This window comes from Helicoverpa zea, chromosome 6, assembly GCF_022581195.2.
Source record: "Helicoverpa zea isolate HzStark_Cry1AcR chromosome 6, ilHelZeax1.1, whole genome shotgun sequence".
Taxonomy (NCBI): Eukaryota; Metazoa; Arthropoda; class Insecta; order Lepidoptera; family Noctuidae; genus Helicoverpa; species Helicoverpa zea.
In genome coordinates this window covers 8,675,556-8,701,909 of record NC_061457.1, presented here as the reverse complement: position 1 = coordinate 8,701,909, position 26,354 = coordinate 8,675,556, and the positions used below count along the sequence as shown (strand labels likewise).

Here is a 26,354-nt window from a genome sequence, read left to right as displayed (position 1 = left end):
GATCATACGGCCTTAAATACTTAGTTTGCATTTTCTTTCGAAATTCACAAATTAACGTTACTAAAAATATGATGCCAGATCTCAATTGCTTATTTATAATTCGCAAATTTTCGCAAACCCAAATGTTGATATTTATTTCAATGATTTTTGTCTCAGTCAGAGTTTGAAGATAAGTAAATAAAGCAGTGTCTGATATCCATTCGTTCAATCAAAGATAATCCAGATTTAGACTGAAGATTTATTGTAACAGTACACTGTAAGTTGTGTTTTTCACAATGAAGCACGAATTTATTATTCGGCCCGCACCACTTCGGTACGTAATTTTTTACGACATTTACCTTATTTTTTGATATTCTGTGTCTGACGTTTGAGTTGATTGCTGGGACTGTTCTAGTAACTCGGGACTTTCAAACTTGCAGGTAAGTTCTTAGAAGTTTGTGAAGAAACTTTGTCTTACTAAGCTGCACGGACACAGTTGCTTCCAAAGCCGATTAAAAACCTGCATTTCTGAAAATAGTGTTGTCTTTTTAAAGATTTTGACCCATTTTGGAACAATAGATAAAATAACGGTCATCGTTATTTTATCTATTGTTTGTGTGTTATTGCGTGTTTATTCCTGAATTGTTTGAAGTAATATTACTATCATTCGTTGGTAAGGTGCAGGACCACTAGAGCGTGGGATATCGATGCTGAAGTGAGCTCAATTTACCAGTCGGCCGCACAAATCGCACCACAATTAATATTGCTTATCGACAACTCGCGCATGCTTTGATTGAAACAGTTGCCGCTTACACAACTACTACATAATGTGATTCAGTTTTGTAATTAAGATATCCGTAATGAAGTGCACGCATCTTTAGATGACGCAAACAGATGTGTCAGTGAATGGGATGGTTGGCCTCTGTATACAGAACAATGTCATAAGTTATTAGAGACCGTTACTTACTATGTTGGTAAAAAGATGTGTGTGAAATGTCATGTCATCATCATTAACGACAATTAAATATTCAGATTCAATTAAAAACACAAAACAGTTTTAGGTAATTACCATAGGCAATTGTATTTATTAGAAAATACGCCAGATGTGTGTTGTGTATGTGAGAAGTGGGTCAGTGTATTGCATACAACAGCGATGAAATGGCTTTACACATGCAACGGCAACCACGACAGACAGGCGCGACAGATGATCATCACCATGGAATAGTGAATCATGGAATGGTAGCTTTGCTCATGTTTCTCAATTTATCTATAGAAAATATCTTAGTAGATAAGAATTGTACTTATTAGTTTTATCAAATCATTTCTGTAACATGCGATTATTTAGTTTTCTAAGTCCTCTTCATATCCAAATGCTGCCGTAAAATGAGAACGAAAATGATTCGAAAACTTCGCTAATAGTACCTATCTTAGCAAAAAAATCAGTCCTTTGTGACTACCGAAGTGCAAAAGCTGTAGCTCCCCAGCAAAGGCTCACTCCATTTGCTCAATAATCTGTGGTGACGGTACAGTGAGGCTGCACGACACATCGTAAATATGCGCCGTCCTCAATATCCATGTTTGCACGTTTCTATTCCCTTATTCATGGGAAGGGAATAAGGAAGAAAGCAAAGCTCTGACAGATATTTGTATAGCGAGGTTTTGAGCTGTTTCACTCGCGTGCAACGTAGTTTGTTATTTGCAATAGGTACTAGATATTTTATTGCTGGGAATGCGGTATATTTTACGCTATGCTAAGTGCTCTTTAAAATTACTGCAGCAATTTTTAAATTAATAGTTATTTATTTCAGCGACTTTTGACTCAATTGCATGCGCAAAATGAGTTAAGGTGGCCTTGAAATTTTCAGCTACTAACTCGGCCAATCTCATTCAATCACTGAAATTAAAAGTGTAGCTAATGCACAATGCACCTAACTCATAATTTACACCTGAACATGCAAGTCATTGTAATTCTAGTAACTCGTATCTGCTATTTTTTGTAATGTTCGATCGTAACATAAATCTCGCACGGGGAGATTGCTTATGCGACTATGTAAGCGGTACAAATTACATACGACGGAACGGTAGCATTTCGTAACAATAATTGTACCGTAGTTTTTCTAGAGCACTTCCTCATTAAATGGAACGAACCGCAGAACGAACGAATGAACGAATGCTTTTGTGTTGAACGTTCCGTAGCTGGCGGGAAACAAAAGCTGCCGGAGGGACGGACACTCTGCCAACAAAGGTTATTAAAAAATAAGTTGAGTACGCTCCAGTATTGTTTCCACAAATAATTACGGATCTTCATGATCGTGTTACCGAATTGTAGTATACACTTTGCTTCATTTTCCCAGACAAGAAAGTTGTATAATTGCAATATTTACTTTAAGTCGTCTTTGTTAACGAGAGAGATTATTAAACATAACTTGACACTTCCTTATTTTGAGAACGACCTTTGTTTTTCATTGATTGGTTGCGCATTATTATTAACCAGATCATACACACAGCACATTCGTTCGCTTCGTTTAAAACTATGGTTTTCCACATATAGGTTATATAACAAGCCTGAGCTTTCTAATGCTACTTCAATGGAAATCTAGTCATGTCTGTTTCCAGTGGCAGCTTTCATGTGTCGCTATGGCGAGATAGCGCATTCCCATTTTGTTTTTTTCTGTCAACATAAATATTCATATATGTAAAACTGGCTTTTCATAAATTGATATCGATGGAATTAAAGATATTGGAGCTAAAGCAATTATTATTGTTGTTAATGTGCGTTTCTGGTAATAGTGACTTTCATATCATCCGGTAGGTATCTCCTAACGCGAAAAACATGTACGAAGCGCATCGTAATGTGTTTAGTTCTGAGATGGCATTAGTGTTAGTGGGTTAGATATATTGAGTTGTTGGAGCTAGCCTTTGACCAACGCTTGTGGGAAATCTTCTTTTCACTGAAGACTTTCATAACGACTTTATCATGAATGAAGGAGCGTCATTCATTTATACTAGCTATTATGCTAGCTATTTTCTCTACACGTTGAGGTCAACGCAACTTTGCCCAAAACATTTGGACCACAAGCCTGTGATATTTTCTTGACTTAAATTGCATGTAATTTTCGTACATTAATCAGAGTTACTCATTCTACTTCCATGAATTAAGGTATTCATCAAGTTATCAGATAAGCTGTCCAAGTACACAACGCATGCAGTAACAATTTACACAGTTTGTTCCAGTTTAAATACCGCGACATTAATGCGAGTGTCAAGATACGCATCTACTTCAATGCCGAGAGAAAACAAGTTACAATTAAATACGGCAGTGAGATTAGACTGGTATTATACCATAATTTGTATCAACAAACAAGACTTTTTTTAGTGAAGACACGAAAGGTTACGCAGAAACGTATTTATTATTTACGCTGCTAATAATGTCATCGAATTGAAATTGGGCTGCATTGAAAATTTCTCACAACAAAACCCGATAGCCCGATAACATCAATCATCATCATCATCAACAGAAAATTCAACACAGAAATTACTTAATGTGTGTTTTGACACCTTACAAATTCTTTTAAGTCAACATTAATGTCGTTTAAAATAGGGACGTACACGTAAATGCAACGAGTACTGGAACCTTTAACTGGTATACATAAGGTGGTCACTTTAGTTTAAAAAAACCATTTCCAATACGGAAAAAGAACCCGGATCTTCCCTATCATTATATCACTATAAATAATGTAATAAACATCGATTGGAAGTTTACGATTACTAATTGTAAATTTAACTCGTAGCAAAATTACGTAAAAAGTAATCACTAAACTAATCTCGCGGTTTCAAAGTCTTTGACTTAACAAAGAAAGACTAGTTATTAAAGAAATACGTAAATGGCTTGTTTCCAAATGAGAACAATTGTGTAGTACTTAAAATATGTTGTAATAATACGTGCAAACCGTTATGGAATACGTACAATAAGTTACATTCACAAAACATGTTATTGATTACTGTTTTAAAGGTGACTTTTGCAGATTCATAAAAAAGAAATATGTTAAAATGAAGCCATAATTTTGAGTGCACAAAAGAAAGGTACTTTTTATGTAATGGAGAAGGTTTACGTGCTACTGTTAAAATGCAAGATGTAGCTTTTGCTAATTGCATTATCGGATAAAATCTAGTCTTTCCTTATAACAGAAGTAACAAGTATATTTTGTTATCTATGTAGTAATACTACTTTTCAATGATCGCTATTTTGGTCTAAACAAAACTTGGTTTTACTCACTCGTTAAATCTCTCTCAGAGTAGCTGCTAAGTAGGTCACTGGACACTATAGTCAAAAGAGCTCATCTCCATTCAAAAGTTGATGGCTTTACAACAGCCGTTTTTAAAGCAACAGTGTATTTTGTAATTCAAAAGGGACAAAGCCATTCACTGTTTTTATTTGACAGATCGTAATACTTTTCATTGTCAATGTAATACATTTATGTAATTCAGATTGCGGTCAGTTGATAAAATTGGCTATTGATATCTGTAAAATATCTGCCTGCTTACCTATTACGTGGTCGTTTAGGAGTTAAACGGACTTTTAGACATATAGGCGTGTAAAACGTAGACGGCTTAACCTTGCGTTTAAGATGTGCCGTTACAAACCAATCTGTCGATGTATACTTGAACATGTACAGCGTTATTTAAGTAAGACTTATGCCGTTTCCAACAGTGACATACTAATTGCTCATTACACTATAGTTTAATATCTTTAGTACCAACAGAGCACTTTAATTCTGACAAAAGCTCCATTTAAAACATAGTCTAACTATAGTAAGTTCAACTCAGTCGTGCGCGCGGCCTTATGTGTGGGTAACCCTTGTACATATTCAGTGACTTTGTGTGCGTGACAAGAGGTACAGTCGGGTACAATACAGTTATTTAGGGGTTATATACGGGTGTTTAAAGAAAAACTGTTATTACGTAATTTTATGTTTATTTATTTATAATGATTATGAATCGCTACTTGAAAAATCCAATGATGAATTTTCGGATTCGCTACTCACCAAGGTGACTCCATGTCAATTATTCTTCTTTTTTCTTTTGTACATGTCGACAAGTTGGTATTACCCCACATCCCTTCATCAATTTGACTTAAACGTTCATTTATGAGTGTCATTACTTCCGTCTTATTTTGGTCGACATTGTGCGAAGCAATAAAATTTTTTAAAATTCCCCACCCATTTTGTTTACATTATTATACTAGATTATACCTCTTTTTACATTCTTAGTCCCCACTTTTATTTATTGTCCGCGTACCCCGAGCTAGAAAATATGTAAGGAGTATTTAATTCTTAGATACTGTAAATGTCAATTTGAAAAGACGTATGAGAAAATAATGAAAAACTATATTTAATAATAAAAAGCTTTGAATGTTGTTTCATTTTTTTTTACCTGACTCCTTAATAATTTCTCCGTGAATACCTAACTAGTATTTTTGTAAACGACTGTACCCATAACAAAAAGCGATAAGAACACGTCATGCTCGGACGACGTCACTGTCACACAAATGAAAGTTGTATATTTACAAGCCGACGCACACATAGGGCCGCGCGCAAATCTGAGTTGAACTATCTATACCTATGTTCAACTAGCTAAGCGAACAATTTGTGCAATTTCTCCATCTGCCTTAAAATTTGACTTATTACTTAAAGGTGCAATCAAAAATAGCTCTTATGTTAATATCTACAGAGTTCAAAGAAAGACAGAAGAGCTTAATTCGCCTGGCAAATTAATTACTGGATAAGGACACTAGAGACTGCGAGACGAACTTCCAAGAACTTTCCGAATGAATGTGGTTAATTTAACGGTTCTTCTTAACAGTTACGTAATCTTTGCAAACATTTGTCTGAAGAGGGATTATGAAAACAAAGTTGTGAAATGTAAGAGGAGTCGATCTTTGTGCGAGCAAACTGTAACGAGGGGGGACTTCTCCCCTTTTGTATTAGAGACGACTGTTCATCTTTGATGTCAATCTTAATACCAGTTATGGTAAAGCGATCGTGTTCGTGCTCTTCGCTCCTCATGTAGGCCAGGAGTACCACGGGCGGCAGGGTCAATGCCCTCCCCCCTCCCGCACGCTTCAACTCTAGACCCTGCACTACTACATTTCTCCACTCCGGCGCACTGCACGAGTTACCCAAGTACTTCTGAAAGACACTATTTTTATTAGAAATCTTTTCTTTATCAGTACAGTTATCTGATCTTGTCTCATGTTGTTTAATTGTTGTATTAATGTGTGAACTCCCCTTGAATGGTCAGAGAAAGTAACATTTCACATTACAAGAACTTACATGTGTCCATTATATCTCAAAGAAAAATATTGTGTTGTTTAAATACTCGACGTTCTATAACTCGTCTTACTGTTGAAATTGGTCGTTCAGAAATACCATTATCGGGTTAATTGTACAGTACTCAAAATTCAGTGGGTTTTCGTTCAAGAAAACTGCGTAATTACGGTAACTTGTGGGTAACTGTGCGGTTTTATGAGATGCTCAGTCCTGGCCGACTGGAGCCGAAGTTATAAGTTACGCGGTCACAGATCGTGAGCGAGGTTAATCGAGTTATCTCAAAGATTGCTCGGCACGGGCTCCGCAGACGCTACGTGACCAAACGATTGGTCATTTCCTCTTTAATTGGAGTTATTGGTTGCAATTTTAATAAGGGCACCAACTACTTGAAGCTACATTGCGATACTTTTTTCCCGTTAGCTATGACAAGACTGAAATGGCTACTATTTTTCATCGTTTGTGACATGATAAAGCTAAATTGACACCCCAAACGACGAAGCTCATTTACCGCTGCGAACGAGGCCCAAACGACACTCGCAGTAACACGAGGCCTCACCATTCGAGTCACGTCTCGTATGTGTTCCTACAACAAAATAAAGACGTAGCTGTATAAAGCTTGGCATGTAAAAAGCCCGCGGCGGCAAGGTAGCATGACTACCTGCATTTCCTCCACTTTCTCGAATGACCTATCACGAGTTTAAGTCACTGCGTTTACGTCCGTAGCAAATCACCGGCCGATAATTTTGCATAGACATTCTGCTTGCTCCTCACAACTACGTAAAACCAGATAAAAATGAGTTTTGCTGCTTTGTTGAGTAAAAGCCTATTATTTTCTTGAAACCAGTTTATTTTATTGAGTTAGATTAATGTTTGTTATGGGCGAAACTCTCCAACTTCGGTTTAAAAAATCATGATTGTAGGCACCTACGTATAATTTCCGAATCATTCATTGATAAATGTTTGAATGACGATGCGAGAACCTCATTATGCATAAGAAAAGTTTATGTGACTCTTAAATCAAATTACATAAGCACGTTTGATTCTATAGTAACGTTTCTATTCTGAATGCAATCATTCGAAGAGAAAGCTCTCGGCTTCTAAGCACATGGACTTGCATACATAGATATCTATACGTAACCATTACGAGCAGATGTGACTGTGACTAATATATTGCAAATGTGTATTTGTACTACATTTGTACATATGTTTGTTTATTAAGGACGTCTGGTGGAGCAAATTCTCGCGTCCTGCCAAGTCAAGTATTCACGTTTGTCGTGTCCTAGACACAGTATTACATAGGTTGGGCAGTAAGCCAATGTGTGCTCGGACAAAGCCTCAAGTACCGTATGCCAAGATTAAGTACGAAGTCGCAGTGCAAGTACCTTCACGTAGGATAGTCGCTTCTACATTTTACGCGACTTTCACCAGCGAGTAACACTGACACATATCATCTTTGTTTATGCACTATTGAGGTTTTATGACCGCTATTCAATATTGTATTGACTCCAGTAGACCAGAATTGAACAGATCTGCACTATCATCATTATTGGCTTAACCTATGCCTAAGATAGGTAAAGGCTCGGTCGTGAGGAGGCGCCCGGGTGTCACCATTGTGCGGACAGCCCCGAGGACACGGTGGACCACACAGTCCAGGTGTGCTCCGCATGGGAAGGGCACCGCCGGGTCCTCGTCGAGGCTTTGGGCGGCGGCGACCTCTCGCGTCCGGCCCTGGTTCAGGCCATGGTCCGGGGCGAGAGGGAATGGGATGCCGTCGCCTCCTTCTGCGAAGCGGTCATGCTCAAGAAGGAGGAGGCGGAACGCCAGAGAGTTCGCACCTCTCATCCCGGCCGCCGCGCTGGACCAGGTAGACACCATGGGCGCCGGGTGTCGCGAGATGACTCCCGGCCACCGTAGGCGTGGGTCTGTGGGCGGTGAGTTCGGGTGGCTCATCGTCCCTCTGTCTTTCTAGACGACAGACCCGTGTCGACGGCGCGCGTTGTTCCACGCGCTCCTCAAAGAGATGTCAGCAACCCCAGCGGGGCCCAGCAGGGCCAAGGCCTGCCGGGGCTGCGGGTTGTTCGAAAGAGATACCGCGGCCCTGGTACATAAAAGGCCTATGACGGAACACGACGATTTTAGTCAGTAAGAGTCTGACACTCCCTCACCGCTGCTAACCCACAGCGGGAGGGGTCATTTGATGATTTTACGTCGCTAAAAAAAAAAAAAAAAAGATAGGTAAAGGCTTCGCCTAATGTCCGATATCGTCTTAAGCTTTTTTATTGCTTCAAACTGAACAGAGATTGAAGTAGAAATCGAGATTTCACGCAAATAGAATTAAGCTCCCTCAAATCTTATTTCTGGAAAAAAATCTTTAGAAGGCTGATTTTAAAGGGATTTACTCACTTTAGGGTTTTCTCAAATGTTTTAAATCAATTCAATTATTTTGTGAGGTGCTATATCTAGAGGCGTAATAAGGTCACCCTTTTGGTCGTATTTGAAGGGCTAATCCTTTATCGTCACCTGCTACAGTATTTTATGGTTCGCGTAGGTATAGCTATACATTTTTGGTTACATAAAACTTTTTGACCTTTCCGTGGTAATTTTGTTCGTGATTTTATTTTTTAAGTAAGTTATGTACACAGCAGGTATTTTAAGAACAGCATTCTCACTTTTTTGGTATGTTTGTGTATCATTATGTGATTTAGTTTACCCTTTGAACTTTTGTGCAGTTTTGAGTTTTATTAACTCTGCTATGTGTTGAAACAGTCCTTGAATACCGTATTGAAAAAATAAAAATGCAATGTCGTTCTATTATAACAAGAATGCATAGTTTTTCAGACTATAAATATATATGAACGCCAATCGATAATCTATTTTCTAAGCCCTTTGTTATTTAGAACGCAGTGTTTCATCTTTAATTTAAAGGTCTGAGAAAAATAGGTCACTAAAGGCTTTCCTACGCAGGCTTAGTGACCTGTACCTAACTAAAAGGTATATTTATACCCAGGTGAACACCTGCGTCACCACGGCCTTTCTCTTAATATATCAGCATATAACCAAGTTATTTCTACGTCTGTCCGTGCCACTTGAAACACAATATTCTTCAGAGGAAAGAAAAATAGCGAGCGTGCATACAATTTCAAATAACTCTATGTCGCTTGGTTTACACGAGGAAATGAAAAATCGTAACATTTTCCCAGCGGCAACACGTCTGCCTCGGACAGTTATTACTTGTTTTCTGTAGGTTTACGAAGACGGATGCACGGAAACGTATTACATTTTCTTGTGTATTGGAAAGGATAGGAGTAATACGATGTTCTGAGACAATATTGTGGCAAGTTTTATGTAGAAAAAGCTCGATAGCTCATCGTTGCATGACGCGCCGTGCATCCGGCGGCGTCGGGCGAATGATCTCACGTCATCCGACACCCTTGTGTTCATAGGAATACTCTGTAAACTTTGCATACAAGAGTAGCTAGTATCAATGGAGCTGCGGTTTCCTGTCTAGTAACCTGCTTTAGCTTAGCGGAGTATTCAATGGGATTGCTTTCATTGCTCGTGTGTGATCTGGAGAAGTATGAAAGCGTCGATAGAATTGTAGTTTCTCGGTAAAGGTTCGTTTTATCTCTTGCGGTTATCCTAAATTAGGCTTTAAGAAATACCGAAAGTTTATCGATCAATCAATACCTATCGGTTTAGATTCTCTGGTATTGTTATTTGTATTATGTAATTGAAAGACAAACAAACATAGTCGTTTTTGATACTTTATGGTGACACGAAATTAAAAAACAGAGAGATTCACCATACATTATGATTATTTATGAACGTCGCAATAATCTGATAAATGCATTTGCAAAATTTTGTCTTATCAAACAAGTGCTATAATTTGAATTCCTTTTCCAGCCAACGCAGTCGTTCGTACGAGTCGGACGACCATGAGAGGGGGGCGTGCGAGTGGTGCGAGTATGCGCTGGTCATCACGCTCGCGACCATCCTCCTCATCGGGGTGTCGGCCCTCACCGTCTTCTGGGTGTTCTACTACCGCGAGGGCTATGCCTGGGCTGACGATCTGCCCGACAAGCAGTTCAACCTGCACCCCACGCTCATGGTGGCTGGGTTCATCACCTTCAGCGGTTTCTGTGAGTATTCTTTGAGATACATTGGTTCCCCTTAATTCACTAGAATCGTATACAAAACTATTCCTGACCATATCTTGATCCAATATTCGATATTTTAAAAACCATTAAAAAGTATATTTACTGATAACAGCTTCGCAGTATCATTTCTCCGAGATGGGACGGATGAAAAGGTATTGCCGCGGGCGCTTTTCACCGATAAAACGCTACAAAATGCAAACGCTACGATACTCTATTGAAAATATCGGCTCGGATTTTATGCAAACCGTTTTGTGGGTTGCTGGATAATAGCTTTGAAGATATATTCTATTGAATAAGTTTCAAGAGAACGTATACAGTTGAAAAAGGAATCTTATAATGAAGATGATAGACCAACATCTTTTCATAATAAAACCAACGCGGAGGACGTTGCTTCTAACAATCATCCTGATTACTGCCTACCTGATACCGATATTAATCTATTAGTTTACTCCCACGGGCCGAGGTGACCTATTTGTTGGGAATCACGCATGATATTAACACCTCTATTCAAGTTCTTGTTGTATAGAAATTTGTCCGAGTTCACCTCGTGCCATATGCTTTGCCTCGCTGCTCACGTGTCTTCTACACGTCTCATATACAACTGTAAGATTTCCGCTTACTTCATGTACAATATTTATGATTAGGCGCGCTTAATTCGCCTTTCTAGGATTAGACCGCATGGTGAAGCAATTCATTTTCCCGCTGGAAGTATAGCAGAATTCTTAGCGAAGTCCTTATAGATAATTGTTGGGATTCCCAATTCTGCTCAGTTAGTCATGCTTTAAATACCTCTAATATCCTCAACAGCCGTGCTCCTGTACCGCATCTGCCGATGCTTCCGACGCATCTACGTGAAGCTGCTGCACGCCATCTTCCACGCACTGGCGTTCCCCTGCATCGTCATCGGTTTCCTGGCAGTGCTGGACTACCACAACAAGAAAGGCATCAACAACTTCTACTCGCTACACAGCTGGATCGGCTTCGTTGCCATGGGACTGTTTGGAATACAGGTAATTTGAGATTTAATTTTTGGCCCAGGCAACAGCTTTAAAAGAAAATAGGGTAAATTTTACGGGACCACTTCTGGGAATTAATGCTTGTTACAAACAAATAATAGTTGTTTGTTTACCAATGCTATTCTTTATCGGTCGATGATATCATAATCATCAGCAATAAGTATTTTAGTGCTGAAGGTTCCGAAAGTGCTTGACTAACGCTCTAAGGTAATTATAATTACATTGAATTTAAGTACCTAGGTACTTACCTAATAGCTGAACATGTCGTAATTTTGCGAAATGTAACTCTTAAAGCGCAGACGTTCGAAGGTAATATCGCCAAGTATAGCTTGCAAAACGAGCGTGAAGATAGTGCCTAAGTGAGGCTCAACGGCAGATAAGCATCCGGCTCGTTAGCAACCTTAACGACAGGATGCGATAACCTAATCGCGCATCAAATACTGGTCCAAATTAATTACTTCAGTTGCGAGTCATCAGCATCAAAAGCTTGTTGAGAGCTCTCGAATTACATCGACGGTACCTATTTCTGTACCGTGAAATTAGAATTTAATCTCGTTTTAGGATATTTGAACCTAAAGGTTAAACAATAAGTAAGGGTCGGGGTTTTGGAATTTTAATTAACCTTACCGCGAATTTGACACTGAAAATACTGCGAAATCTCGTTGATCAGTGATTAGGTTACGTTTACCTAGACCCTTTTATACAACTAATAATATCAAACAAGATCTTGTAGTTTGGTGAATTTGACCATCAATCAAAGACGTAATTAATATTCCAAGGGACACGTCGCTACAAATAGGTACACATAGTATCCTTGTCATGTAACACCTATTATTAAATGATGACAGATTAGGTACCAACGAACGTGTGCACATATACTACTGGGCTCCAAAAAACAATGACACCATACCTCATACGGTCTTCGTATCTGATGGATTTGGCACATGTTTTCCACAGTACGCAGTCGGCTTCTTCAGCTTCCTGCTGTTGTTGATCTGCAATAAGGGAACCGCTGGCTTCCGTGCCTCCCTGGTGCCTGTACACGCGGCTTTTGGAATCCTCACTTTCGTGCTTGGAGTCTGCGCCTGCCTCACCGGACTTACTGAGAAGGCAATCTTCACTCTCGGGTATGTAGAAAGTCATTTTACTGATAAAAAACGTCGACATATTTATTTTATTTTTGGGGAGTTTTGCCACACTAGATCATATGTTTAGTAGAATTTGGGGTCAGTCACAATTACAACCAAGTTAGCTAGAATGCCAATTTATCAAATTCTTTGCAAAAACCTGTGCCACTGTCACCTTACTGCAAAAATACTCTGCAGTTAAATCTCTACACCCCAACTTCATCATCATATGCACAGCACCGTCAATTTGTATATGTTACGCCGCACGGTTTTTCGCTATAGCATGTTTTTGTCTTAGTATTGCGTACTGTCTTAGTTTTATGTTTATCTGTCTTGTGTTTGTTGCTTCTTGTAAGTGTTCGTATCCACAGCGCGGACCGATACAGCGGGATGGTCGACGAGGGGATTATCCTCAACGCTATTGGAATCGCCTGCATCGCCATCATGGCGGTTGTCATGTATATCTTGTCGAGAGACAAGTTCCGTGCGCCGGAGTCCCGCGGACAACACATAAGAGCCTCAGTAGACCTTTAAATTTAGAACTGAAAATGACAGATGTCAGAGCTAATGATTGTTAGATTAATAGCTAGTAAAAATGCGATTTAAAATTAATTTAGACATGTAAAAATATTTAATGTTATTTTATTTTAAACAATGGCTCTGACATCTGGATTTTTTTATGTTTAGTTCACAAATAGTGTACCTATACAAATCGTATACGTAGGAACTTAACTATTGTTATTTGTAACGTAATTACAACTGGTATTTTTATAAATTTTTGAAATAAATAATGTTCAGGATGCACGCTCATTTCACTGGTAAGAAAGACACCTTTTTATTGGACATTGTTAAGAAACGACTTCGTACCTAACTTTGATTAAACAGATATACCTAAAACACAAAGTATTTTTTCAAAGAGATTTTAATCATTTACCCAGATTATTTACTGAAACGAGGCTTTATTGTATCAGCTTTGATCTGTATCAGATCAAAATAATTTAGGCGTTAGATGAATTTAGGTAACTATACATTAGGAAAATAAATGACTTTGTAATTTAAAAGATAACACTGTATTTTATTGCATTAAAATAAATGTAAGTTACTTTATGTGTCTTTTAATTTATTTTATTCAGAATGTTTTGCTTTATGTGCTTGTAATGTTGGCGCACTTAACATATTTGTCGGTAATTTTATTTAATGCAACGTAAAGTAAGTCCTATTACAATTTGCATAACGCTTAATATTCATAAATATACAAAGTGAAATGCCACCATTAAATAAAGTGCCTGCATCTGTTCATGCTTGTGGTTTGCACCATTACTCTGCTTTACTTGCACTTATGTTTTACATAACATTAATGTGGTTACATAAACGTAGTTATACAATGTCCATTTAAAATTCAATAAGTATCACCCACTATCATCCCACAATACACATTATACCTACGCTTTATAAAATCATTAATTAACGGTAGGTAAGTATATAAGTAATACGTGCATATGTAGTTTAATGGACTGACCTATTTATTTGTGGGAATAAAAGTAACTTTATCTAATGTAAAATATTGACACGGATCCATTATTGTTACGCTATAAATCTGTACCTATATCACAAATTATTTGAGAATGTCCTACAATTACCTACGTCAAAGAGCGATAAGGGCAAGCTTTGGGGTATGACGTCCATTACTTATTTTTTAGAAGACCCCCTTAATTTTATATCTTGAACAAATAACTGTGGATTTCTACAACCTATCTATCGATGTTAGCGCTGTAGTGTTGCTGTTTACCAATTAAAAATTGTTTGACATAACTTTCATAGACCGTCAAACTTCAATTTTTCGCCTAGAAACCGATAGATAGCTTCTGGAAATCCGCCGTAAAACTGTACCATAACAATTTGGATCCGTGTGACCAAAACTAACCCGGGGCATGCGGTGTACAGGGCCGACGTTTACTCGACGCTGAACAACGAGGCCATCGTGATCAATGCCATCGGGATGTCCGTGGTAGCCGTGGCCATCGTCGTGCTGTACACAGTACGCGGCACCGGGGGCTACCGTCTCCGCAAGGTGGCTGCGCAACACCCTAGCTAAGCAGGACCTAGTTTAGTTGTAATCCACACGTTTGGTGACAAATTCTTTGGTTAAATTGACGAGTGTGTGATGTTGGTAAGTTAGGCAATTTTTTAATGTGAATTGTAACATAATCTCCACCATCTGGTGGATATGCAAAGGTTGGTAGGTTGGCAATGCTGGTAGTTCAAAATATCCTGTCTACTTGATCAGACAGTCTTGACAGAATAGTGAATCGATCACTAAAAACCGCTATGTCAACCTGGAATGTAGTTGTCTCGATCATTGCTGTTGTCAGTCTTAGGTCTGTCTGTCAAGAAACACATAGCAATAACATTTTGAGTATAATTATGCAATGCGATTGTAAATTGAATTATGATCGTTACGCTGAAACTGACAGGCCTTAAATTGTAAGAAAACATTGTGTAAGAACACCAAAAACTATTGAAATTCATCACACTCGTCAATTTGTCATGGATAGCTAAATATTTTCAGGGTCTTGTCTGTACAGATTCGACACATCAATTTAAGAGTCGCACGCCTAGCGACAACTGTGTGCAGCCAGTGAAAACTATAACTAAGACCCACTGTAAGAACTTACTTAGAACAACTTTAGATCTTTGTGGATTGATTGAGATTAATTCAGCAATTTGTCACCAAACAATTTTCTACCATTTTTAAACAGTTTGTAAGTTCGTTTTTATGCTGGACGCGAAAGAACACCATGACTAGTATATCTATCATAAGCATAAAATCGGATAATATAAATATAATTCTTCCAATTTTCCTTAAGTATAGATAATTTTGCGCAATAAAAGACAAATATCTATTTATTCTCAAACACGTTCTTATTGTGTTTCGTGAAGTTTATATTCAAATAATTCAATTAAAGGATATAATTGTTTAGCTCAATTTGTTAACTTTAGGTTTACAAATTCTATTGTGGTGACATTATTTATGATTGTTCTTAGGGTTGTGCGTTGTTCCAATTTTTTAAATCTTTATATGAAAAATGGGTGAGTTGATTCCGTCTTAGTCAAAATTAATTCGACTGATATTGGAACCGTAGTGTTTATTTCATTTCTTTGCTTAAAAATAATAAACAACATTATGTAAGTAGCGCGTGTACGCTAATAAGGACGCAGTTTACGAACTTAAGTAATAAATGTAATGGATGAGGAGAATTTTATATTCTGCTAGGACGAAATGTATCGAATAAGCTGGATATAGGTTCGTTTTAATTTTCAACTTTGTACTCGCTGTTCTGTGGTGAAATAATATTGTTAGCGACTAGCGTTAGGACAGAACTTGTGTGTAAGCTAAGTATGGAACGAAACCGAGTGTGTAACGGATTGTCTAAACATAATCACTACCAAAACCAAATACCCGTGTAAATCTATTGTTTTCAGTTGAAATGTCAGAGGCCATACATGATACATTTTTGTTGGTATCAATCTAACCTACGTAGGGTGACTAGTTAAGATATATTAGATGTAACTTGTATATAAATTTTAATCTAATTTAATGTAATGTGCGAGTGTTCGATAGTTGTAGAATGTGATGGAGTAGTAGCAAAATACCATTTAAATATTTATAACGATCAGTAAAACATAATTATATCAAAAAAATAAATGAAAAGCAATATTATAATATTGATTGGCGCTCACAGTGATTCTGTAGTTTTTATTGGAATATGAGAAACATCAATGCTTTTATAAACATATTTGCAATAAAAGATATTCTAACAAAAACTGCAACACATTCAAATTCAAATTGAACATCCTGGAAATAAACTTGTTTAATGATAGATATGTGTAAGACAAGTGTTCATCCAAGTTGCCAAATTCGGTGTAAAGTGGTCATATGTTTGTTATAATCAATTATTATGCGTATTACAAGTAGCATGTTTATCAATAATTGTAGGATAATGCTCAACGTGTTAATTTTATACGAGGGGTACCGACAAGTTCGTTTCCTTTAAATTAAATGATAAATATAATATAATAAGGATTCAATTGTATAAAATTGCATTCCATGTAAGCATTCGATGTCTATAACATTCTTTGATGAATATACAACAGTACTAAGACTGCATTCATAAGTAGGTCCTTTTGTATTCAATAACAGGATTTGCTATAATTTTTGCAAATGATATTTACAAACTAAAATAATTCTAGTTTTTGTGGATCCCTTTCAAAAGCTGGGGCCAAGTTTTTATATTATTATATGATCCCCAATTGTACAGTTGTGACAGATTTTGTTACAGTTTCTTAACAAAGTTTATTACCTATTTTACATTGACACTATGAAGTCCGATGCTTCTTTTAATTTCAAAGCACTAAGAGATTTAAATATGGTACCTGCTTATTAATGTAATAGTTAAGGATATTGTAACAATAAATAATTTCCCGTTGTACTCATATGTTGCGAATGGTAGATAAGTTTCATATGTAATATTTCAATTGTAATTATTTTGAATATTGAAATATAATTTCGCATACTTAGTTACGTTGATTACAGTTATATTGGTTGAAATATGAATTTTATCACTGTTTTACATTTTGAAATATTTATACGGCATTCATAAGGTACATTAAATACTTGTAATAATTATGAATTGTTTCATTTGTTTATCCTTACCGTTTCCTTCCATACCTTGCACCAAAATTTTACAGAGAACATAATGAATGATACACAATTTCGGGTCCGCTTAGGTATGGTTTTCCGTAAGTATAACGCTTAATTCTACTTAAATATTAATCTCCCTCCGATGGAAGCTCCAAACTGCTGTTGTACTCAGTCTAAGTCAAATAAAGGGAACGCAGATTTCGTATTGACATAACTGTCTAAAGAACAAACACGACAGACGATTGAACATATTTATTCATGTATATTGACAACCTTCATCCTAATATTATTAATAAAGAGCGTTTGATAAGAATAAATACTTATTATAGATAATTAATTTGCGCAAAGAAGCTAATGAGATAATATCGTAACAGTTTAGCTGCACATGGAAAGACAGAGCTCATTTCAAATGAACCGACTAGATTGTCATACAATCAAACGAGAAAGCTACTTATGTAGCTGCCATAAGATTTTTTGAACATTTAACACTGGAACAGTGTTGCCAAGTATTGATTTAAATACACTTTGGGAGGATGTAACATTTTAAAAACTTCAAATCAATATTTTTTTTTCTTATGTTCCTGCCGGAGAAGTAATTATAAGTTAAAAATAATACAAAAGTGCGCAAATATTTTGGCATCACTGTTTTACATTATATTAATCAAATATAATTCGACACAACTTTGTAAGATAAGCCAGAATAATAAATCGATATCTAGTAAAATTTGGCTACGATTTGAGCATCTCTCAACCGAAACCCCGATAAGCTCATAATTATTTCCAATACTAAATTTAATTTAGGCCAACGTCATAATAAATAGATTAGTTTATTTGATAACTTTCCAATAGAAATAGACAATACAGTAAATCTTATATAATTAACATTTTTAACATTTTCAATCAATATTTTATGACAACAAAGTCTAATTTTGTTTAAATACGATAGATTTGGGAAATGACATTTAGTGCATTTATATTCGTTCTACATAATATTAATATTTTTTTTTATATGGACACCCTGAAATGTTGGTCGACAATGAAATTAACTAACGATGGGTAAACTACAATAATTTATTTATACTTATTCGATACAGTTGTACATAAGTATAGACGGCACAACAAATAACTAGAATTCTATTATTGCCAGATTTAAAAAATATCAAATACCTTTGGCGTTAGTCACACCTGTGGCAATGGTGTTTTTAAACGAGTCATATATGTTGTCATGCCGCCCATACATTGTACATAAATTGTTGCGTTATATTGCATGAATAGTAATGACTTGATGAGAATATCCTGAAAAATATATGATTATCAGCATCTATTTGTGATCTAAAATAGCAAGAAGATTTAATTTTAATATCAGTTTTACATCATTTATGATTGTTGACTAGAAAAATATTGCTCTGTTTAATAAGTACGAACGCATTTCATAAGTAGGAATCTAATGTTATGAAAATTTAGGCCCGATCATACACCAAATAAATATTTAAATATAAAATGCCATGCTGCGCTCATAGATAACTTGTGCTAGATAATTAAACATACTGCTTTTCAACGCACAAAGGTACAAAAGCGTGAATAATGGCACAAAATGATACATAATTAATACTATTAAATACGTAAAATGCACTCACACATCATCAGGTTTCAGAAATAAGCAAACATTGCGTAGATACTTGGCACAATTCATAAATAATTGATATGAATGAATTATTTACACTAGCAACAAACACAACACTAACAATAATACCAGTTAAAAAAAGATTTTCACACACATTAGGCCGATGTGAAGAATGCTCAAAGGAATGTAATGTAAACACAAATACATACACACGTTGGATCGGACATATTTTAAAGCATTAATAATTGACTGTTAAACGATCGTACTGCACTATATAGGAATTACTCAATTTATCTTTGGTGACAAATGACAAAACTACGTCATACTTATATCAAATTAAAAACATTTAAACTATGATTCAAAAATCATGTTTAGAATTTCATTTGTTAATTACTTTTAAGAGAGATTTTTAATATTATGTTAATGAAAATACCTACATTCAGTTAACAATTACTTTACAAAGATATAGGAATCAATGGCCTAAAATAATTTTAAATAAATACATACTATAAATCCTTCAGTGAAAAAAATCACTATGAATTTTACGGAGTATCTAAAAATATCAATACTGAAATAAAATAGATACAAAAATACTGCGTAACCTAAAGAGAGTAATATAGTAAAATTAATAAATGGCTCATAAATGCAGTGCAAATACTGTTTAAATTTTTACCTTAATTCTTTTATGTAAAATGAGATGAAGTCATTATATTATTTAAGTAATATCATTTAGTTATAATTAAAGTTCATAGAATCTGAAATCTGATATTTTGAATTACATTGACAAATATCCAACACGAATATGAAAACATTTAAACGTTTAGTAATAATATGATTGTATAATCTATTGTATTGTTTCGTTATGTGCAAATGCATGCCATGCAAAATATATTCTAATTGTGCAACATTTTAAACCTACTCGATACTCATAAGGAAGATCATAATAACTGCAAAGCAAATAGTCCACGTAGTAATTTCTAAATAACATTCACATCAATATTTTTACGTATATATTTTTTTATTTGAATCATTGAAATACACCTAAAATGCTTATTTCACATTATTTTCGCAGTTTTCTTCGCCACACGATAACATTTACATACAAAGAATATTTCTAAACTCGTTTATTGACTGAACGCGCAATACAGAAGTGTACCGTACTCGATTAAGAATTCAACGCCTCTCGAGTGAAAAGGAACTTCTTTTAATACTAACGCCAATCATGATGACTTCCTAAACGACAAGCAATGAAAAGTTCAGTAACCTCTATACTTAAAACGCCGCATTATTACGTTTCATTTTTTAACACAGCCAATCTAAGCGCCTCCATCTGAACACAGATTTAATTCGAGATTCTTACATAATTTTGCCAGAACAGAATTTAGATCATAGATCTAACAACTTTTGCTTTAGAAGAGGCTACAAAAAATCTGCAAAAAGAAAGTAGAATGTTCTCGTAATTTCTCGAATTTTTCCACTGGGGTTGTGAAACTTTTTTATCATCAAAGCCACGTTTTACCTTCAGGGTTTAAGGTTTGAAAAACTGGGGGAATTCGTTGGAGATGGCTCGGACGAGAGCCTGGTCGTCGCGGCTGCACTCGCCCTCCTCGCAGAAGATGCGCGCGAAACATCGGAGGAGGTCGTCACGTCGGTGCACGTGGGCTCCGTAGTCAGTGTTGCGGATTATACCTTGGAGGATCTTGAGGTATTGCTCACGACGCTGTGAAGGAACAAATATGATTTATAGATCAAGGTACAAATATAAAAAAAGGTAAAGTTTTGGTTTGATGAATATAGTATGGTATAACAATGAGTATGCTTTGATAATTGGTGGGTCCTGGTTGTCATTTGGACATCTTTCCAATTGGCAGTCATTACAGGTAGTCCGAAGCCAGAAAGTCTGACAACCAGTCTTATCAAGGGGTATTGAGTGTCGGGTTAACCCATGCATTTGGGTTGAGGAGGTTAGATAGGCAGTTGGTCCATGTAAAACACTGGTACTCAGCTGCATCTGTTAAGGCTGGAATCTTACCGTATCTCCGGGAGAGAGGTCAGCGAGCTGTCTCACAATGATATCAATGGCGACCTTCACGTCGTTGGTGTAGAAGTGCTCGGCCGTCTTCTTCCGACTGAACACGTCGATCACGAGCTTCAGTACCGAGTGCGCCGGCGCCGGCTCGTGGTCGAAGATGTGCACTGGATCCTCTGTAATGGAAACAAAAAAATATACTTATATAATCTGTGAATATTGCTCAGAAATAGGTGTTACTTATAGATGGCTACTGGTGGCAGTCAAGCTAGTCCAATCAGTATATAAAATTTTCTCAATCAAAATTGAACCCTATTCTTTGGAGATAAAGTTAAAAATATTGACATATTATACTTAGTAGTCTGTGAAACTGTAGGACATAAACATCTGTATCACGTAAAAAAATGTGATGTTGACATCTTCATGGCTTTCAAATAAAAAGCCTTATATAATTAACGAATACAAATCATTTGTAAAGAATGACAATCTATCGAATCTCTCTATCGTTTTAAGGTTGGCTGTAAGAAAACCCAATTCTGGGTTAAGCTCGCCGCTGTACATAAACGGCCTTTACAGTTTGTGTATGTCTTGGTAAGAGTGTAATGTAAAAATAATAATAAATGCCGTCCAACTGTATTTGACGAAATATTAATAAATGCCGTTCAACTGTATTTGACGAAATAATCATAAAAACCGTTTAACTGTATTTGACGAAATAATAATTCGGCCTTATGGATATACTAAAATTACCTTCACGGTTGAGCAGCAGGAGAGCTTTCTCGCAAAACGTCTTGGCAACATCCCTGGTCTCCAAGGCATTCAGCAGGAGATTATCAAAGAACTCCTCAAACTGCAGGTTGTACGCGAGGACTAGAGTGAGGAACAGGTCCGGGATCTGCTCATCCACGTCAGTATCCGGAGGATTTTCTATCAACTCCAGTAGGAATAGTGCGAAGTCCACGCCCAGTTGCTCTGAAAATTTTGGATCGTTAATATATTTTTTTAGTTTGTTCCCAAAGACTTCGATACTAATGGAAAAAATATTTCACTGACAGGAAGTTACTTTTTTTTATTTAGTTAGTTATTTAATCCGGTGAAAACCATGGGAAACAGCTGGTCAAAAATAATTTAGTGACAACAATGTACAACAAAAAGGATTCTTCAAAATTGTTAAGCAATGCTGACCCCACCCAAAAGGAGTATACTCATATCTTATTCAGATTTATAAGCTACTGCTGGGTTTCATCAAAATCCATTCAGAAGTCTATGCATGAGAAAGTAACAAATATAAACTTAATGTTCATAATATTTATTAGTATGATATAATATCATAGATCAAGGACTGATGAGCGGAGATGCCATAATGCAGGTAAGTCAGGCGCCTTCTTCTGGGTTAAATTCATACGGTGGGGATGACCAAAACGATCAGTTACCAGTGAACTAACGAGGCGCTCGAGTTCTTTGAGATATCTGTCAACGATTTTTGGTATCACAAAAAATGTTCGGGTCATAAGAAGGCAAGTAGGGGCGAAAACAGTAACGTTCCTTATCTAGCGCACACCCGCATTTTGGCGACCTACTTTATTAGGCTATTTTCCGTTATAGCACCTCCGCTAGTCATTTTATTCTCCATGTACAATACCTACCGAAATGTGTGATAGGCAGCTTATCCCCCATAGACAAAACCATGGACAGCAACAGCGCGGAGTGCGAGAGGCGGCTAACAGCGCGGGGGTTGTCGCGCATGTCCCGCGCTATCTCGGCCGGCAGCGCCGACAGCGCCAGTGTTGCCAGTGCCGTGCGCTCCAAGCCGCACATCACTCCAAAAGCCTGGGTGTCAAAGTATAATAAAGTGGATTTTTTTTTGTTTGTACTCTAAAGGCTCTGAAATCACTGAGCAGATTTGAAAAAATCTTTCACTGTTCGGAAGCTACATTATCGCCGGCGAACATAGGCTATATTATATCTGTGTACGGGAAGAAGTGGGGTGGGGGGAATAGGGTTTTATAGATTTTAGGTGTCTTAAGGTGCCTTTGGCACTTTTTAACTGATTTTGACTTCGTTTTTGTCATTAAAACATGAATACCACATAGATAAACATATACACAAGAACCGCCCTTTTTGGGAAGTCAGTTAAAAACAAGTTAAGTTAATATAAGCGTGTTAAATACAATAGGGATATACCTGCAGCAGTAGCTGTCGTAAAGGCCACCTGGTCTCCATCTGATAGTACTGCACTAGAGTCGTCACATACGCGTACTTGTGGCTGCTCAGCACATGCTGCGATATGTTCACATCAGCGTTTGACTGTTGAAAACAAATATTATTTAAAAAATGTAATTTTATGCTAAAAGATTGAACTCAATAAACACGGACGTAAAATACAAAAAACTAATAATACAGTAAAAATCATGCAGTCAATTTTTAAACTGCATTTTTATTTAGACGTCAGTTCTACCATAGCTGAAAACTAAATAAAAATGCAGTGACGTAACAAATATTTACGACATATTTTACTTCAAACTTTATCACTAGGAAATTCGCTTCGTATTTTCTTGTTACAAAAAAAAAACGTCAGCTGTGGTAGAACCAGCAGGGCCAAGGTCTGCCGGGGTTGCGGGATTGTTCGAAAGAGTTGCCGCAGCCCTGGTACGACTACGACGGAACACGATGGTTTTTAGTCAGTAAGAGTCTGACACTCCCTCACCGCTGCTAACCCACAGCGGGAGGGGTCATTTGATGATTTTTGACGAAAAGATTTTGAGTTTGAGTTACCATAACAGAGATAAGTTCAAGTAGCTGCGTCTGTATATCATGTGCATCATCATGGAGTGCCCAGCCCCTCTGCTGAGCGTCATTAGCTGCCTTCGACAGCGCGTTCAAGGCCGTCATCATACGCAACGCGTCCGGGGCTGCGTCAATGGCATTCTTAGGACATGTGATGTTACTGTTAGCTTCGCGGAGAAGGGCGTCGATGATGGATCTAGCGGCGCCACCTGGTAAGAACTCCTGCAAATATAAGTCAAATTGTCAGTCAAGCTTACTGTACAGATCAAATTGATATTGACCAAATTACCACATTGGTACTTCCACTGGCTTATAGGAAACTAGATTCCGCCCGTGGCTTCGCCCGCGCCGAGTTCGGTTATATCGCGTTTTCAAGAGAACTCTTCAAAAGTCCGGGATAAAAACTATCCTAACTTCTATCTCATATCTCTGTACCAAATTTTATTAATATCAGTTCAGTAGTTAGGACGTGAAAGCGTAACAGACAGACAGAGTTACTCTCGCATTTCTAATATTATAGTAGGGATTGGTATTGGAAAATTCGAAGGCTAGTTAAAGAAAACCAGCTGGTCTTTGAGATTCATAAAGCTGGAGTCAACATAATACCAAGATTAAATTGTTTGTAGTACGTGTGATTCAGCACATCAACATGTTCAAGGCTAAAGGGTGTCATATTTCCGCCGGTTCCGCGGGATGCAACGCAATACCACACATCGCGACTCGTCGTGTAAACAAATACAGTATAATCTCACTAATCCGGTACTTCAAGACTGGCACGTGCAATAATCCGGCGATTTATTTCAATACATGCATAACATGGACAGAAAAAAACGCCATATATGCCAAAGATATTATAATTCTTTGCAACATGCGAGAAAAGATTTTTAAGTAAGGGCTACAGGTTGCACAAAAGCAGACCTCAATTAAGGATAATTAAAAAATAGTTAATAATTAAATTATATATGTACATGTTAATATATTACATACATTTATTCCTTCTATGAAATGCTTATTTTATTTATTACCTATGACTTTTTCACTACAATCCAATAATCAGGCACCATTCTGTTTTTAATAGTGCTGGAAAAGTGAGATTACAATGTAGTGATAGTCAATGTTATTTTATCTATTAGTTTGTAAGTTAAGTGTTCTTATTAATGGCTGGTACCTAACAACATTCACGCCGCTCCCTGCTGTACATGTGTGCCATGACTGTTAGAGTTTCAAACAGTTATTTGGGCCCCAAATGAAGAATTCCCAGTTTTGTGTCAAACATTTTTCATATTTATTATAAGAAAATTATGAACTTACCCTCAAAGAAATTAGCACTGTTTCAACAGCTACTTTAGACATGTCATGGCTTAGCTGTGTTTCTTTCCGCACGGCCTGCACTATTTCATATATGGCATGAGGTTTGATACTCTCACTACTGTCCTGACTGTCGTCTTGGTTGTCAGTGTCTGAGGACACCTGGTTAGATGATGTTTTGCCAACAGTCGGCTTCTTCCTGCATTCGTCATCATCTGCAATAATGATTTAATCAAGAAATGAATAATGAAAGAAGAATGAACAATATAAATTGCATAATGATAACATACAGTCATTTAACACAAACACTAAGCCTTTGTGAAAGTTATAAACACAGAAAAACAATATTTTTAGAATATTAGGTTATAACATACATCATGGAACTGAGAATGATAAGTGCAAGAAATAAACTGATGATAATTGCCAAAATAAGTTGTTTCATGCACATAATTTGTTTTCAAATGTTTACCTTTAGACACATTATTATTAGGCTTAGTTGGTGATGGGGAGGATTCTCTGTCTTCAGTGATGTGCTGCTGTGAAACTACAGGTCGCAAATCAAAACATGGTGACACACCATTAGGTGGAGTGCAGTCGTCCAGTCGTGGGGGAGGCTTCGGGGCCGGCGCCTTCTTCCCGTGCGGCTTTACACTTATCTGAATTTGTTTCTTCTTCTCATTTAACTTCACTAACAGTTCCTGCTTTTGCGACATTGTACTACTTTCACTTATATTTTTCATGCAATCATTCAGGAACGCAAGATAGAATTCTGGTTCAACCTGTATCAGAATTTAAAAGATCACTGACTATTCACTGAATCATGTATGGTGATAATTGTGGTAATGAGTTTAGCCTATTATTACCTTGACTCCGGCAACGTAATTCGAGGGCACGAAACCAACTTGACCTTTTCTATTAACGACATGCCACCAGTTTCTCTGTTTGGCGTTACTTTGTTGAAGGAAGAAAAACTCCCCTTCCGTGAAGCTGAGAGTCTTAGGCAATGTTGCCTCGAAGTCATATAGTGCTTTGAGCATTTCATGATCATCTGTAAGTATTTGTATTTTCTATTTAGCTATATCCACACCCAAAAATTAAACGAGTAAAGCAATATCATAAAAATACTCACCCAGAGAATGTGGTGCGTCCCCCATGATAATAATGTATTTTTTACAGTAACGGAGAAGGTAAATATTACATTTATATTTAATTTCTGAACATTTTTATTTGTATTTAGCGATTTTTTTCAGCCTACGGTCTGAAATCAACACAACAAATCAATTTCTATGACAGTTG

The 26,354-nt window shown here is 36.9% G+C and overlaps 2 protein-coding genes across 7 annotated transcripts in view; one reads left to right on the top strand and one right to left on the bottom strand.

The window, feature by feature from the left end:
• The window catches only part of LOC124631520 (transmembrane ascorbate-dependent reductase CYB561), a 71,674-nt gene extending 54,379 nt beyond the window's left edge, over positions 1-17,295 (top strand). For 3 of the 6 annotated variants that reach the window (XM_047165955.1, XM_047165959.1, XM_047165958.1), the window contains 4 exons: positions 10,212-10,447; positions 11,273-11,475; positions 12,439-12,608; positions 12,980-13,715. In XM_047165955.1, the coding sequence (XP_047021911.1) occupies positions 10,212-10,447; positions 11,273-11,475; positions 12,439-12,608; positions 12,980-13,142 (772 nt within the window). In that variant the 3' untranslated portion in view covers positions 13,143-13,715. Of the gene's footprint in view, positions 1-206; positions 314-10,211; positions 10,448-11,272; positions 11,476-12,438; positions 12,609-12,979; positions 13,716-14,552 lie in introns of those variants that run through there. The other 3 variants (XM_047165956.1, XM_047165960.1, XM_047165957.1) reach the window with 2 other exon arrangements.
• A 252-nt stretch (positions 17,296-17,547) lies between these two features.
• Positions 17,548-26,354, bottom strand: LOC124631519 (NCK-interacting protein with SH3 domain). The gene is made up of 10 exons (XM_047165954.1): positions 26,188-26,354; positions 25,922-26,106; positions 25,528-25,837; positions 25,062-25,273; positions 23,739-23,972; positions 23,148-23,270; positions 22,610-22,793; positions 21,714-21,935; positions 20,967-21,139; positions 17,548-20,654 (listed from the first exon to the last, which is right to left on the bottom strand). Exons 1-10 carry the CDS (start codon positions 26,210-26,212, stop codon positions 20,463-20,465), a joined length of 1,860 nt encoding a protein of 619 aa, XP_047021910.1. The 5' UTR covers positions 26,213-26,354; the 3' UTR covers positions 17,548-20,462.